Here is a 17,829-nt window from a genome sequence, read left to right as displayed (position 1 = left end):
AGTACAATGGGCAAAATAAGAATGATGTTAATTATCAGTAAATTTTAAAACAACATTTGCCATTATTTTTATTATGTTGAAAGAACTACTCAAGACCAATGGTCAGGCAATGAAATTTTCTTTTTAAGGTTTTGAACCAGGTCTTTTCTGTAATTTATCTTAATACATATATTTTATGTTTCTTAGATTAAATGTGACTAGTACATAAGCTCTTTTGTCAATTTGAATATTAATATTGGAGTTAGGCTTATAATCCTATATGATATAGTGAAAGTTAATTTTTTTTTTGGAAAATGATATAATCTAAGTCAATAATTTTGAAGAAATTATCCAAGTGTCTTGAACCTGGAAAAACAGTGAAAATATGTTTGCATATTCATATAACTAGTTCAAAACACAAAGGACTCTTAATTATTTATTTCTTTAGTACTGGTGGGAAATTATCAAGTTGTTGATTTCATAAAGATTCAGTACACTCTTTGGATATCTTGTAATTGGGGGTACATTTTGTCCTGTATAATCATCTTGCTTTCTGGAATCAAATAGATTTTTCTAAAACAGAATAATTTTTTATGCTCAAACAGAGAAAAAATTAGGCAGTTCTAGGTTCTTCCTTGGAAGGAAAGCTTTAATCATTTAGACCTGTAATTATTGAGTAACTGACAGCAATAGATAAGCTTTAACATTGAACACTGTTTGCATATAACTAATTGGAATCCTATGTTTGGAAAAGTATCTTATAATTGATAATGCAATAGGTCACATACTAGGCACTCTTTATTGAGACCATTTAAAGTGTTAAGCCCTATGCTAAATATTTTATATGAATTATCTCAGTTACCTCAAACAACCTTAAAATGCAGACAATTTTCTTTTATCACCATTTTATAAATAAATAAACTTGGAAATGGTGATATTAGGTAATTCCTAAAGTCACACAGTTAGAAAGCAGTGGAATCAAGATGAAAATGCTACCCAACTTTGGAACCTGCATTTTGGAGAAAAAATAATCAAAATCAGAAAATACCCACTTACCTAAAGTTAAAGCAAATCTCCCCAATAAAAGAGTTGTGTTGCCTTAAAAATATGCATTTTAGATAAATTTATCTTGAGCTCTTCACTTTATCCTAGTCTCTAGCCTTTGTTGTGTTTTTTAAATTTTGTTTTTAAGATGAAGAAAATGGACAGTTTCTATGATCAACTTTTAGCTTTTTCCTCCCTGGATGGACTTCCCTATCTACTCTAAGATGGTTTGCTTAGTTCTAGCACATCTCTCTCTTCTCCCATGACTCTCATCTACATCACCAGTCTTTATTGAGCTCTATATTTTATAAAAACCCATCATTCAATAGTTTAGTTTTCACTCATTGTTTAGGTATGTTAAATTTTGCCCTCTAATTTGTTACACAAGTTAGTAACACAAATTAATTACACTGTAAAAGCTAGGACTGTGTGTACTTCTTATTTCTCACAAAGCTGATTTTTTTTAACTTTCATGTTCAGGCGTTCATGTGCAGTTTTGTCATATAGATAAATTGCATGTCATGGGGGTTTGGTGTACAGATTATTTTGTAACCGAGGTAATAAGCATAGTAGCCAATGGGTAGTTTTTTGATCCTCTCCTCTCACTCTCTACCCTCAGGTAGGCCCCAGCATCTATTGTTCCCTTCTTTGTACCCATATGTATGCAAAGTTTAGCTCCTACTTTAAGTGAGAATATGTAGTATTTGGTTTTCTGTTCCTGTGTTAGCTAACTCAGAATAATGGCCTCCAGCTCCATCCATGTTGCTGCAAAAGGCATGATCTCATGGCTGCATAGTATTCTATGTAATGGAATAGTATGGCTGCATAGTATTTTTTATGGGTCTATAGTATTCCATAGTGTATATGTAACACATTTTTTAAAATCCAGTCTACTGTTGATGGCATTTAGATTTATTCCATGTCTTTGCTCTTGTAAATAGTGCTGCAATGGACATATGTATGCATTTGTCTTTATGGTAGAATAATTTATATTTGTTTGGGTATATACTCAATAATGGCATTTGCTGGATCAAATGGTAACTGTGTTTTAAGTTCTTTGCAAAAACACCAACTGCTTTCCAAAATGGCTGAACTAATTTACATTCCCATCAGCAGTGTATAAGCATCCCTTTTCTCCATGACCTTGCCAGCATCTGTTATTTTTTGATTTTTTAATAATAGTCATTCTGACAGTGTGAGATGGTATCTCATTGTGGTTTTGATTTTGGCATTTATCTAATGATTAGTGAAGTTAAAAATTTTTTCATATGCTTATTGGTCATGTGCATTTCTCCTTTTTTAAAAAGGAATGTCCTTTGGCCACTTTTTAATGGGGTTATCTTTTTATTTTAAACTTAAGTTCCTTATTGATTCTCAATATTAGACCTTTGTCAGATGCATAGTTCACAAATATTGCCTCCTGTTCTGTAGGTTGTCTGTTTAGTCTGTTGATAGTTTCTTTTGATGTGCAGAAACTCTTTAGTTTAATTAGGTCCCCTTTGTCATTTTAGTTTATTATTTTTTATTTTTTTATTTTTTTGAGACGGAGTCTTGCTCTGTGGCTCAGGCTGCAGTGCAGTGGTGAGATCTTGGCTCACTGCAAGCTCTGCCTCCCAGGTTCACCCCATTCTCCTGCCTCAGCCCCTCGAGTAGCTGGACTACAGGCACACACCACCACACCCGGCTAATGTTTTTGCATTTTTAGTAGAGATGGGGTTTCACAGTGTTAGCTAGGATGGTCTCCATCTCCTGACCTCGTGATCCACCCGCCTTGGACTCCCAAAATGCTGGGATTACAGGCGCGAGCCACCACGCCTGGCAATTTTTATTTCAATTGCTTTTGGTATCTTCATCATGAAATCTTTGTCAGGTTTTATGTCCAGAATGGTGTTTTCTAGGTTATCTTGTACAGTTTTTATAGTTTTGGGTTTTACTTTTAAGTCTTTAATACATCTTGAGTTGATTTTTGTATATGGTATAAGGAAGGGGTTTAGTTTCAATCTTCTGCATATTTCTGACATAGCTGATTTCTCGAAGGATATTTTTTAAATATTAAGCAAGTACTTGAATGCTAACACCAATAATACTAAGATGCTTTGGTTTGTGCCATGATACCTAGCTACATTTATGCTTTATGGTTATTGGAATTTTCAATGGAAAAATTATATAATTTGCAACATTGTATAGATACAGAATATATAATATTTTAAATAGATATGCAATGAAAACTGTAAGAACATATAGCTGGTTCAAGGATATTGGGAAATTTAAGAGCTAAACTTAAATTGGCTGGCTATTTTCTTTTGTTGTTTCATTAATGATATTATTAAGCTACGCTTTTAAAGGGCTCTTTTGCATGCTTGGTATTTCAAAACAGTGCCGTTCTGAAATCAAATCTCGTTGCTGATTATGTTTTTTTTTTTACTCCATTATCAGACTTTCTTATTTTCCATTCCTTTATTGTGATAACTTGCCTTTGTGTTATTCAAGGCATAAACATGCCTTTTAGTATGTGGAGTATCAGCATTAGAGATTTTATCCAGTGAACGAGTAGCATGTATTAAAAATGATAATGACATGATGGATTCCTTGGAATACTCTGTTGAAAAGCCAGACTGCATTTCATTTTCAAAAGTGTGAGAGGCATATGTGACCACTGAATCCCAGACACCAGTACATCCTTTTTATTGACATGATTAAGAATCTTGCTGTTAGTATTTGGATGTATTTCATTTGAACCTGCCTGCACCTGTTCCCAGAGGGCAAACAATTGCCCAGGCTGTCACTCTTGTGACAAGTCGGCCCCATTTGAACTGCCAGCTAACAATTGCGTCGACCCGCCTTGATGAATACACTGTGCTGAGCAGCCCATGAGTGATAGAGTGCTACTGGCTGCAAGCTGACTAAGAGAGGACCCTGGTTTAGGAATGATGTGTGAGACTTCCTATCATTTAAAAAGAACGACAGCTTCCTTTTCTCTGCATTTGTGTTGGCAACCCCAGGCACTAATTCACCAGTGGAAAATATATTGTCATAGATGAATGTTATAAGGTTGAGGGGAAAAGTATCATGTGGCTGAGAATATACTTTTATGGACAGTTTGGATGATAGTGTCCATGAGTAAGAGGTCAACGGGTACAAAGTTACAGTTAGACAGGAAGAATAAGTTCTAGTATTTTACTACACAGTAGGGTGACTATGGCGAATAACAATGTAATATGTGTTTCAAGATAGCTGGAAGATTTTGAATGTTATCGCCACAGAGAAATGATGAACGCTTAAAGTGATGCATATGTAATTACCCCAATTTGATCATTATACTATGTGTCCATGCATTGAAACATCACGTTGTATCTCATAAATATATAAAAGAATTATTTGTCAATTATAAATTTAAAAATTAGTAATGGAAAAAAGACTAGCTCCTTTTGAGAAAGATTACACAGATTGAGATAAAAGTAGAGATAAAGAGACAGAGAAGAGACTTCTCCCAGAATGTGAAAAAAAGAAATTAAGACTTGAAGTATTTTTTTTCTGGTAAGAAAGATAATTTCACTTGTGCTATTTTTCAGTCTGTTGAAGAAGTAAACCTTATAAACTTTTGAAGTCTCGGAATCACATTAATGTTCTACTTAATTGACTTATGATTTTAATAATCTCATCCTTAATCTTTAGGCTTCAATATGGGTTTGAAAAGAAGTATAGGGGTGGAGGCTTCTCCTGTGTTGAAATTCTATGTGCTGTGAGATGCACTCTTGGACTTCAGTGTAATGTGTCTGCTTCTTGGATCAGAGAGGATTATGGGAATATTATAGTTGGTTTCTGATTAAAGACTATAATATGTGTGATTTTTTTGCTTGGTCAATCAAACTTATATGTTTCTTAATGGTAATAATTCCCCAATCCATAGTCACTTTTCAATTGTCGAAGTAGGAAGGCATAACTTCAGGTGAATACTTAAATGTAGAACCATCCTTTAATTCACACAAAAGTACTTTACTATGAACTGTTTCTCTACAATTTGAATCTGCCTTGTAGAAAACAAAGGCATTACGTAGACACTCAGTGAACTCTTGTGAATGAAGGGCTGATTGACTAGATCAATAGATGAATGAAAATAATGTATGCAGCATAATGTGACACATGATTTGTGTGTATTATAAATATTTTAATAATTTATTTTAATGTTTAGAAAGTGAAATTTAAGATAAATATGGAGAACATTTTATTTTGTTTTATTCTCCTCCTACTATATCTGCATTTACCTGTGAATATGTATTCTTACATATACTTATCTCATTGATGATTTGAGACATTTCAACTGATAATAATAACTATCAGTATGAGGGCATATGTTCCCTGTTAAGACAAAAACCAGTTACTGTTCATGGCTGGAATCTGATAATTTATACTTTCAGTTTCGTTAAGCACAGATTCATCCTACAATATTTATTGAGTATAAAACACTTATCTAATTCGCTATTACTGTACATGAAGATATTGATTGAACTGACATATAATATAAACAGATTTTCATGAACTTATATCATTAAGACAGAACTATTTATACAACTAATAGTAGGATATATAAATTCATGTGTCATGGCTAGTTTGAAGAAAATAAGATCAGCACATATGCAGATTTTGCTGTGAACTCTTGCACTAAGGAATAGGAAGGAGAGAATTGGTTGGTATTAGAGTTGAAAAGCTTATTGGATCCACTGGGTTGGGATCCATGGTTATGTCACTGAGATCATTTAAATTTTTAATTTAATTTACTCATTTTAGTTTGTGAACTTAAACTGCAGTTTCTGTATGTGCTTTCAGCTAATAAACCAAAAACAAAGTAGTTAAAATCAGGATACTAATTAAGGAAATGGTGAATTTAAACTGTGGTAAAATTATGCTCCTTGCTAGCAGGTGAGAAAGTGATTGAAAACTGAGGTCAGGTCTTGTCATTGGTTTAAAACAATTTGGCTACTGATTGCAATAAGAGTGTGGCAATAGTTTCTGAGAGAGTTATCCGCAGTCACTGTTAGAGTGAACCAATATCTTTATGAACATGTGCAGTGGATCTATTGCCCTCATGTGAAAAGAGGTGGATAATTAGTCAATCTCTGTTTTGAGTGTGTATTATAGGTAGAAACAAGGACCAAGGCTTCTGTTTTCTTGTAGAACATTGCCTGGCACATAGGAAGTTCTCAATATATATTTAGTGGACAAATGAATCTATGTAAGTTGGAAGGAAAGTGAAGGACAACTCAGAACCTCAGTTATGAGGAGGGAGAGCAGACTTTATCTTGGATTTGCTGGACTGGTGTTGACTTTGGATGTGTGTGTGGCCGGTGCCCTTGGTCAGGCGTATCAAGGTAGCAATCAGACAGTATAAACAGTGAGGATTGCTGGCATACAAAGCATACACGCACGTGCGCACACACACACACACCCCATTTTTATGAGTGTCCCCACAGTGTTCCATAGTTATTTGTAAATAACTGAATAACATGTATAGTTTCATAAAATAGCATGATAACCAATGTTATAAATAAACTAGGGAAGACTTTGATTGCTACCTTTTGCTTTTGCTTTTGCTTTGTATTCATATTCTGTGCCTCGGAATATTTTAAATGGAGTTTGCGCTCTAGAGTGGTGGACAAAATTAATAATGACCAATAGAGATAAAATGCGAGGACAGACTACACATTTCATGAGTTCTGATTTTTGAAAGAGAACAATTTCCTGTCTGTCAGTCTTGAGTGGTAACAGTGGAAAGTTAGCTAAGAAGAGCAATGTCGGGTCCGTGGCTGTGAGTACTTCCTGTCCCAAAGTCTTTTAGCAAATAGAAGGGTCTTGGTTTTATTGCAGTGTATCGTTACAAAATAAGCATTTACAAAAACTTTCTACTTACTAGCTAATGGACATTGGGTACTATTGAACCTCTTTGGACCTCTCTTTCTGGATCTCAAAATAGAAGATAATTATTATTCCATAGGATTAAGTGAGATGTTTGTAAAGTACTATTTCATGGTTTGGTTTACATAATCATGATTAGTTTTATCTTTATCATGGTAGCTGTGATATCACTCAATATCACAAAAACGAAACTACAAGAGAGAAATTTATTAGAATATACTACATGTATGACATCACAGAGGAAAAAAGACTATAATGATTTCATCTGATTAGATTAAATATTTTTCTCGTGTAATTTCTACAGTTTTGTAAGGAGAACAAGTAGAATTATCCCCATTTTACAGTTAAGAAAACAGAGGCTTAGATAAGTTAAATAGCATAACCAAAGTAGAAACTATTAAGTAGCTGAGCTGTGACTGGGACATCAGGCTTTGTCATACAGAAGAATATGTCATTTTCTCTCAACCTCGTGCTGTGTCAAACAAGATTTTAATTATAGTGATGCCAAAAAAGAAAGAAAGAAACAGTTACCAATGACATGAAAAGGGAAGAAGGGTCTGGAGAGCTCCTGACTGTGGAAAGAGAAAAGTCAAAGATCTTGCTTAGGACATGGAACAATGGCACCAAACTTGCTGGCTTCGGCCAAGACCTCAGGCAATGAGTGCAGATCTTTTCTTTGCCAAAACAAGCAAAAGCAGGTTCTTACAGCATCACTACCAGAAGGGAATACACAAACAAATGGAATTGGGTAGGAGGCATAGCTGTTTATCAATATGCTTGCAAGATAATTTTTCCCTCCTAATGACAAAGCAAATTTACATATGTGCTCTGAAAGTTTTTTTTTTTAATATAAGCATTTGCTTTATTTCTAAGAGAATAAATAAAATTAGTTTTGAAAATCCTATTCCATAACCCTGAAGCTATTTTAGCTTTTTTATAGGCAAAGTCTTACCCCAGTGTCTGTGTATGTAAATGACAGAAAGAAATGAGAGTGAAACTACATTATAGCATGAGGTTAGGGAGAAATTTGAAAACTGAAATGAGTTTGTATGGGAGGTCAGGTGCTCTGGCCACTTGGAGGCCATTCATTCTCCTGATCTTTCTTCTCGGAAGGACTGACTCAAACTTGAACCAGAGTATATTTCAGCCCTTTGAAATGAAATAATACAATTAATGGAAGCTACTAAAGAAAGGCAGAGGAGCACTCATTTTAAAAATTATATGACCAACTCTCAGAGCCAAAAGTAGGAGTCATCATTTCCATATTCAGATGGTAGATATATTTTTGGAGTTCAGAATGAGTATAACATTGAGTCCTAGCTAACTATGTAATTAATGAAAGCCATTGATTAAACTGCTAATAAATCAGAACTGATGTTCTTTTTTAAAGAAGAAACATAAGACCCCGAAGGGAAAGGGGAGTTCAGAGACCCTAAAGTTTCTGAACAGATACAAATAAGATGGGGAAGAACTCTCCTTGATCTGCTACATTTTCTACCGGGGACACGGCATAGCCAGATTTTATAAAATGGAGAATAAAGAATGAGTAGCTAGAGTGTGTAATTTATTTGAAAAATAGTGGTCATCTGGTGTTTGTCAAGGTATCAGGAGATAAAAGCAAATGGAATTAGACTTAGGGGCTCTGTTGCTTAAAGGCTTTTTGAGTTTGTTTTTTACTGCTGTGTAGCATCTCTCAAATCTTTGTGGAAACTCTGATATGTCTCTGAGACTATATTTAAAATGCTAAGACCTGTCATGGAGAGCCGGCAGGACTGGAGGCTTGGAGAGAAGAGGATAAGGGCAAAGACAGTTATTTCTTCTCTTAAACTCTGCACTAGCTGCTACAGCTATTGGTGTGGCTGCCACATGGAACTGAAAGAAATAAAGAAACAGAAAAAACAGTGAGGAGTACAGAGAAGACAAAAAAAATAGGCAGCGTTTAAATGTAGGATATTTTATTTGAAAGTATATTTATGAAAAAACAATTACAAACATAGACCTATTGGTTAGAAAAGCAAGATTGTTTATTTCTCTGGCCTATAGCAATGTATGCAGTGATTTTTTATGCTGTTCAGCTTCCTTATTGAGATTCAGTGTGTATGGTACTTTATTGGAAATTGTTAAAACCTTTTTAGGTAGTACATAAACCAGTTGTGGCTACCGTAAGTTTCTAGACTGCATATCTGCAGCACCCTGTCGTCGAACTGCCTAGATGTCCCAGAATCTCTTACCAACTTTGTTCACCCATTGCCCATCTTCTGCTCCCTTCACCTTTTTCAGAGGACTGCCCTGACTACTGGAGGTGCTTCACCCTCAGACTGGAAATGCTAGAGAGTTTACATCCCCCTAGGGAGGCCCATAGCCAATGTCTGACTTTTCCAAAGTATGAAAGCCCAGCTCCTGCCTAATATAAATTACATCCTAATACAGCTTACACTTCAGAAGTGCCCATGGGATCAGGTTGAGGCTGAGATGGGGCTTGAAATAGCTCCCTTGATTGATTTCTGCCCTTCCTTCCCTTGCTTCCCCCACTCCCTTAAGAGTTCTCCTGGAGCACATCTTTAATACATTTCTCACACATGAATCTTCATCTCAGCTTCTGCTTCTGCAGAGCTCAAAATAAGATAAAATCTCCATCTATGCACACACACACATGCAAGTGTAGCCTAAATATATTTGTCTACTTACTGGGCAAATACACAGATCTTACTGTGTCCAGATACCAAGATATACTAGGATGGTGGATGGTATGATAGATAAAAATTTAAGTTTCATGCACACAGAACACTGTAGTGATAGAAGGAAATAAATAAATAAAGCTTTTGTTGAAGAGACAAAGGATTATTCATTTTTTTCTATAACAAAGTGGATATTTACAAAGGTTTTCAATAAAATGGCTTTCTAAAAACAACAACAAAAAAAATCAGGAATGGTTGATAGTTAAATGTGATCTATTGAAAATTTCTATATACTCATATATTCCATCAATTCAATAAGTTTTCTGTATCCTAACAATGATTTAGACCAGGGATCTAATCCCTGGGCCATGGACTGGTACAAGGTCCATGGCCTATTAGGAACCAGACTGCACAGCAGGAGGTGAGTGGTGGGGAAGCCAGCGAAGCTTCATCTGTATTTACAGCCACTGCCCATTCCCCATCGCTGGCATTACTGCCCAAGGTCCATCTCCTGTTAGATCAGTGGAAGCATTCGATCCTCATAGGAGCAGAAACCCTATTGTGAACTGTGCATCCCAGGATTCTAGGTTGTGAGCTCCTTATGAGAATCTAATGCCTGATGGTCTGCCACTGTCTCGCATTATCTCCAAATCAGACTGTCTAGATGCAGGAAAAGAAGCTCAGGGCTCCCACTAATTCTATATTATTGTCAGTTGTATAATTACTTCATTATATATTACAATGTAATAATAATAGAAATAAAGTGCACAATAAATGCAATGCACTTGAATCATCCCAAAACTATCCCCGCTCAACCCCAGTCCATGGAAAAATTGTCTTCCACGAAACCAATCCCTGGTATAAAAAAGGTTGCGGACCACTGAGTAGACTATACGGGAAATGGATATCAAGTCTGTACTAAACTATATTTTAAAATTTTTAGTATGATTAATTGCTAACATAATTTTCACAATTAAACCAGTTGCTTTATGGAAGAACAACAATGTCATCACTTGTATTATTTTGTAGATGTGAAAACTCCTTCATCAGCCTCATCTAGAAGTCACCCTTATTCTAGTGACAGTGAGGATGAATCTGCAGTGGGGGACAGGGAAGCCCACGCTGACAGCAGCACAGAGGAAAGTGCCAGAAGTTCATCTTCTCAGGAGCTGAGTGAAAATGATGAGCCAAGAAAGTCTCACCTTCCAATTGAGGAATCCTTAGAAATTGAAATTGAAGACCAAGAGATAACAAAAGCAGATGTGGAGGCCAAGCCAATGCCAATAGAGGAAAGCTTTGAGAATGTTCTTAAAGAAAGAACGGAGAAAGGAACCCAAAGGATTGCAGAGGGTTTATCTGAGAAGTCCGGGAAACACGTTTCTGCAGAAGAAAAGGAAAATGATAAGAGTAAGCTTTGGGAAGAAAGCACTGCTCAGGTGAAGGACAAAAAGGCAGGTCTCCCTGGGGTGGAGGAAGGTGGTAAGTATGGCCGTTAAGTTGAGCTGCCATCGTGCTCATGCATGGAAGCTGATTTTGGTCAATGCATTACGCCAAAGCTTGGGAAATACTGTTGCGATAATGCTTCAGGGATTCAAGATTTTTCCTGTGTCTCTCTTTGTCACATAATCATATATGTATTTTCAGTTTGCTGTTTGCCTTCTCTTGCACTTAAAAAATTACTTGATAATTTCTACCCAGCCTGTTTCTTATTTTCAGTAAATTCCCTCCTATGGGAATTTCATTTCAAGAATGAAATAAAGCACAATATGTGTTTGAAGGCAAGGATGTGTGTGGCTTTTAGAGATTATTTATTAGTAGAAATACTATTTGCTTTTAGCTATATATAGATTTTCAGATATATAGCTAATGTTAATAGGTGCTTACTATGTTCCAGGCAAGGTTCTAAACACTTAGATATATTAACTCATCACATCCTCACAAAAACCCAATCTCCCTCTAAGTTACATTCTATTATCATCATCTCTTCTTTACAGATGAAAAATAAAATGTGGCTTCCAAAGGTTAAATAAGTTACCAAGGATTACACAGCTAAAAGAGGCATTCCTAGGATATGAATTCAGGCAGAGTTGTTCCAGAACTTCTAAATATTGCCTATCGCGTCTGTGTAATATGAATTTAGATTTAGATAATAGTGTAAAATTTTCTTACAAGATTCCAAACTTTCCTTTGAGTTCTTCTCTGAAACTGAGTTACTTTCTGATCCCTGGGGATCCTGAGTGTGTAAGATTGTTCATTTGACATGGAAAGAGTAAGGAGTGTCTGGATAATCAGGCCCCAGATCTTAGACACATGGAACGTCTGATGCTTTTCTCACCTTGAGGAGCAGAGTGAAAGGGCTGAGGGGTGTCCTGTGGACAGCTGGATTGTACCTGCCTGACGCTTGCCTCTCACATAACCTTCTGTGCCCTGGAACTGGTTCACAGTCCTTTTGTTGCTCTCTCTCATCTGTCTCCCCTGTCAATGCAGGAGCCATTCTTCTTGATTTTAAGACAAAATTTGTTTTCACCTTTTAATATTACTAAAATTCAGCTACATTTTAACAACATATGAATATTTTTAGTGTCTATGTTACTTTTAGGCCCTTAAAAACTACTATTAAACTACTGAGGTCTCCTTCTAGGAATTGAAGATGTCGAATAGTTATCTATCACTTCAACCAATATTATTAATCTTCTACTATGCACAAGGCACCATAGTCAATACAAATGTGTAAGAGAGGGTTTCTCCTTACACATAACATGCTGAGTGGAAGCCTTGGCACACCACCAGACAAAGGTTAGTAGTCCTATGTAAAATAGAGAAGTTACAAAATGCTATGTGGCTTCAAAGGAAGAGAAGTCCTGTTTGTTAAAGGACACCTTGAAAGTTTTCATGAAGAACATATTTAAGAGACTGTAAGGGTTAAATACAATTTTGAAGGTGGGATCCAGGAGGGTAAAGGTGTTTTAGATAGTGGAGTATAGCAATGCATATGACCTTTGAATAAGTTACCAAAAATAACTTTAGAACAGAGTTTGACAAACTTTGGCCCGGGGCCAAATCTGAACCATTACTGTTTTGTCTTGTTTTCTAAATAGCCTGAAAGCCAAGAATGATTTTTGTGTTGTTAAATAACCCCCAAAATCCTAAGAATTTACAAACTGGGACTTTAGAGATAAAATTCATCAACCCCTGCCCTAGAATTATAATGCAAAGACCCTGAACATCTTCAAAAGAATTTTGTCATATATAAATCAAGATTCTAGCTCCAATAAATTTGAAACCCTTTTAATAAAATAATTGCAATATTTTTTTTTTTGAATCTTGAATTTCATTATGAAATTCTTTGTATATTATATAGGTGTCATCTAGAAAAATGGTGTACAAGATGACAAGCTACTAATAAAAAATGATAGAATGTTAAAGGTCAGTAAGGAAACACTAACATTATTTTTTTCATTTTTTAAATTTTCGCTTCAAGAAAACTAAGAATATTTGTTTACCTGAATTTCTGCAAGTAGCACATCTTTTGTAAAGTAGGATAAACATAATGAGGGTCATAATTAGGCTGTAGAATATCAGAAATGTGGCACTATGATCATGTCACCTGGAAAACAGTAGTTTTTGTTTTTCTCTGAGTTTGTGAAATGAAAAGTGTATTGGTTTATTACTTTTCTTAAATATATTGGGAAACCATGTTCTTAACTTGATAACATCTATAATTTTAAAACATTTTGTTATCTTTTTATTAAGGTGGATTCAACACAAGATGGCAAGGTTTGGGATTGTTTATCTTTGTTAAGCTGTAATATATGTGCTATTATTAATTTTTTATTAACAATACACATGGAATGACATTTAGACAATAGAGAAAAGTAATTTTGAAAAATTACTCATAGGTTTATTACACACAAGAAGATCCCTTTTAGCATTTGGTCAGGATTTTTATTTGTAAACTTAGGATTCACAAAGTTTTGTTTTCATATTTTGTAAAATATATCCTGCTTTATATCTTAACATTAGACCATGATCATTTTTCACATCTTTAATCTTTATGAACATATTTAACCTCTGTATGTTATGCCATTCTGTGGTTTTCTCATAATTTAGCCATTTCCTTATAGTTGGACATTTACATTTTTTCTTGCTTTCACTATTGCTATTAGTACTTTAGTGAGTGTCTTATTACTAAAATTATTTCAAATTTATAAACATTTTTTAAAGATACATTTCAGTAAGCATAATTTTGTTCAAAAGTTATAGATATTTTAAAGTTTTAATAAACTATTTTCTCACAAAAGTTTGGTTTAAAAGTTTAAACATTACAAAACAGACAAGAATAAAGTGAAAGTGAAAGTCTTTCTTGCCCAACCTCTACTCTTTTTCTCCAGGGACAATGGTGGATAGCAATTTTTTTGTGTGTGCATGATTACAGAAATTATAGGTAGGTAGATAGATATAGATATATTAATATGTAATGATATATTACAAAGATACATACACGTATGTTATTTTTATATATAGATGGAAACATACTATATATTTTGTTCTGAGACTTACTTTTTTTCACTTAACCCTGTATCTTGAATGTCTTGTCACATAAGCACACTTCTCTTTTCTTCATATTCACCTAATCTGTTATTCTTATATTGCCACAGAATTGTATAACTGCACATTTTCTTTAAATAGTTCTCTAAAACCTATTTTAAAGAACGCATAGTTTTGTTCTATTGTTCATCTTCCACAAAGGAACAAAATTTGAGGGTTGTGAAAGCTAGGCAATATAGAGTCAGGGAATATAAAGCACAAGACATTAACAGGTAAAACAGAACAAAGACCATGTATAATATTCAGAATGATGTGGAAGGATTAATGCTATCAAAAATCTGAGGCTAAGTAAATTATAACAGTTGGGTGGCTAATGTTTTCTAAATACAAATACTCAGGGAAATGATTCAATAAATTTGTTAATATTTTAAATAATAGATTTAAAAGTCAAAATGTCTTTAAATTTTGTATGAATAACAATTTCTAAGAAAATTCCACATAAAATCACAAAATATGCACATGTATATATTTTATGTAGATCCCTGACTAGAACTGTAGGTAGAAATGAAAGAGGGCTGAGAGAATGTGTAAACGACCATGTCTCACATGTGTATGGTACTTAATCGTTTTTCAGTTAGGATAAAAGCTGTGATTATGTTAAAGAATAACCTATGTGGCCGGGCGCGGTGGCTCAAGCCTGTAATCCCAGCACTTTGGGAGGTTGAGACGGGCAGATCACGAGGTCAGGAGATCGAGACCATCCTGACTAACACGGTGAAACCCCGTCTCTACTAAAAAATCCAAAAAAAAATCTAGCCGGGCCAGGTGGTGGGCGCCTGTAGTCCCAGCTACTCGGGAGGCTGAGGCAGGAGAATGGCGTAAAAACCCGGGAGGCGGAGCTTGCAGTGAGCTGAGATCCCGCCACTGCACTCCAGCCTGGGCGACAGAGCAAAACTCCGTCTCAAAAAAAAAAAAAGAATAACCTATGTTACGAATAAATCTGTGGGCTAAAAATCACATACAATTAATAATGTTTTATAGACTCTAAGCTAACACAATTTAATTTGAATTGTTTTTACTTGAGATCATAGTAGCGATGGATAAATGAGTAAAGTAAAGCCATTGCCTTCATACCTTTTAGGCTGATTGCATAAAATGATATTTTCCTTCTCACGGTTTTATAGTATGTTGCATTTAATTGAACTTTGTCCAGTCCATCAACAAATCAGATGAATTGAATAAAAGATATACAGTACACAGTGAAGCAGAAAGTAAAAGATTATAATTGCTAGCTACAATGAGACAGTGTTCTTGGGTGTTAATCCAGTATTACAGGGCATGGTCTTATTTTAATATGTTTATTTTTCTGTTACTTTCAGCTTAAGCTGTCATGCATTGTGACACAATCTTGGCACTATGTTCTAATAGTGGAATAACTCAAGTACATTTTGTTTGTAAAGTTAATTTAATTTATACATCATAAATATAGATGACATAAAGAGTAGTATATTTAATGCAAATTATAATGTAAAATGCATATGAGAGTAAGCATTTTTTATTTTTGTATGTGAGTCAAGAAAAGTCATAGTGCTTGACCCGGCAATTTGAACTTAAATAATGGTATAACTAAAATGAAATGCAATTTTGTTATCAGGCAGGCAGGATAAACTGGTCCTGATGAAAGAACAAGAAAGTCAAGTGCTATGAGTTGAGGTCTAAATACAATTTCTGAATGACCTGTGGAAGCATGTAGTTGTTCTAATAGACCTCTTCAGTCAATAAATATTTGCTGAGGATCTGCTTTATGCCACACACTGTTCTCACTGTGAACACGACAGTCCCTTTCTACATGAATTTTATATTCTAGGAGGGAGATATGCCTGCCAAGTGGAAAATAAGCATGTGATGGGGTATCTGGGCTAAGTGATAGAAGGAAAATAAAAGCAGGGTAAGGGGATAATAGAGTGATGGTTTGAGGAAGGAGTGGTATTTTCGGGATGGCCTCTCTAATGATAAGACATCTGAACAGAGATGAATGAAGTACAGAGGGAGTCCACTCTGTCATCTACAGAAAGACCACAGGGAACGAGGAGTCCCGCAAGTGCAACAGTCCCAGGTTGGGAGCATAGTTGCTGAATGAAGGATTTGGAAAGAAGGCCAGTGTGACAGAGTCTAGTAAACAAGTGAGAGAGTAGCACAAGATGAGGTCAGAGGAAGAATCTCATAGGTCATGGGAAGGAATTTATTCTGAGTTAGGAAATCTTTCCTCTAGAAAGATATGAGCCCAAAATGGCATGATCTGAATGTTTCGAAAAGATTATTCTGGCTACTATATGGAGGCTAAACTTTAGCATTCTCTGCAACTGTCTTTGAACAGCTATGGTCTTTGGTTTGTAATTAATCCTGGTATTTTGTGGGCCATGTGTCAATGTCAAAGATGACACAAGAACACCTTCACTGTGTGGGTAGATGATGTTAGTCATGAATTTTGTCATGGTGAGTTGTTGGGAAGATAATCGACTGGCTACACAAAAATGATGAAAGCACAGGGATGCTTTTGAAGGTCACCAGGAACTTGGAATAAGCTTGGGCATATCTTTATGGTGTTTTTACAGGCTTCTTACATTCTTAAAATACAGATGAAAATTCTTGATAAAACAGTCTTCTGATATTCAGTTGCTCAGATTCTTAACATGTTTTAAGATGGGATCAATTTGTTTTGTTTGAAATAGCATAGGAGAGAGAATGAATTAGATGTCATTGAGAATACACGATAGGGAATGTAAAAGATGTAATGTATACCAAATTAGAGCATTTATGTTTGACATTTGGGAACCCGGAAGAAAGAACCGATAATGAAGATTCAAGTAAGCATGAAGTAGAATAACTAGTATTTTTGTTTCATGACTTAAGCCATTTATTAAAGTTATATGTATTAGTGGTTCTACTTCTCCTTACCTTTCTATTGCCCAAACCCCTCAGATACTATTGGCTAGAAAATATGTAGCACAGTTGACCTGCTTATCTGCGGTTTCAGTTACTCATGGTTTACCTCAGTCTGAAAATAGGTGAGTACAGTACAATAAGACAGACAGAGAGAGAGAGAGGAGTAGAGAGAGAGAGAGAGAAAGTGAGAGAGAGAGACTATATCAACATACCTTTTATTATAGTATAGTTATAATTTTCTATTTTATTATTATTGTCATTAATCTCTTATGTGCTTAATTTATAAATTAAACTTTATTATAAGGATGCATGTATAGAAAAAAGCATAGTATATATAGAGTTTGATACTACCTACTGTTTCAAGTATCTGCTGGGGTTGTGAATTGTGTACCCTGTAGATAAGGGGACTCCTGTACTGTAAAACAAACAAACAAACAAAACCCCTGAAGCCCCAAGATATACAGTACATTGAAGTTCTTGTATGATTTCTTGAACTTTCCTTCTTATTCCTCTGCATATTTTCTTTTCATCTGCTCTGGCCAACAATGACATCTAAAGCTTTACCATGGAGAACAGGCAATTACAGGACAGAAATACTGTGGCTTTGTTCTGCCCCTTTTACATTGTTTTAAAGGAGAAAAATGGCCTAGAGGATATGTAAAATTGTAGGAGAGTCAGGGGAGAAAAGAGAAAGAAATAAACAAAATAAGCACAGAATTAC

General features: G+C 35.1%; 1 protein-coding gene across 4 annotated transcripts in view; it reads left to right on the top strand.

The window, feature by feature from the left end:
* Nucleotides 1-17,829, top strand: part of ERICH3 (glutamate rich 3) — a 118,070-nt gene that overhangs the window by 81,446 nt on the left and 18,795 nt on the right. For all 4 annotated transcript variants that reach the window (XM_017868976.1, XM_017869003.1, XM_017868987.1 and 1 more), the window contains one exon: nucleotides 10,644-11,093. In XM_017868976.1, coding sequence (XP_017724465.1) covers nucleotides 10,644-11,093 — 450 coding nt within the window. The remainder of the gene's footprint in view (nucleotides 1-10,643; nucleotides 11,094-17,829) is intronic.

This window comes from Rhinopithecus bieti, unplaced genomic scaffold (genome assembly GCF_001698545.2).
Source record: "Rhinopithecus bieti isolate Rb0 unplaced genomic scaffold, ASM169854v2 scaffold_973, whole genome shotgun sequence".
NCBI classification, from domain to species: Eukaryota; Metazoa; Chordata; class Mammalia; order Primates; family Cercopithecidae; genus Rhinopithecus; species Rhinopithecus bieti.
The sequence above is the reverse complement of the archived record's forward strand: the minus strand, read 5'-3'. Positions and strand labels throughout refer to the sequence as shown.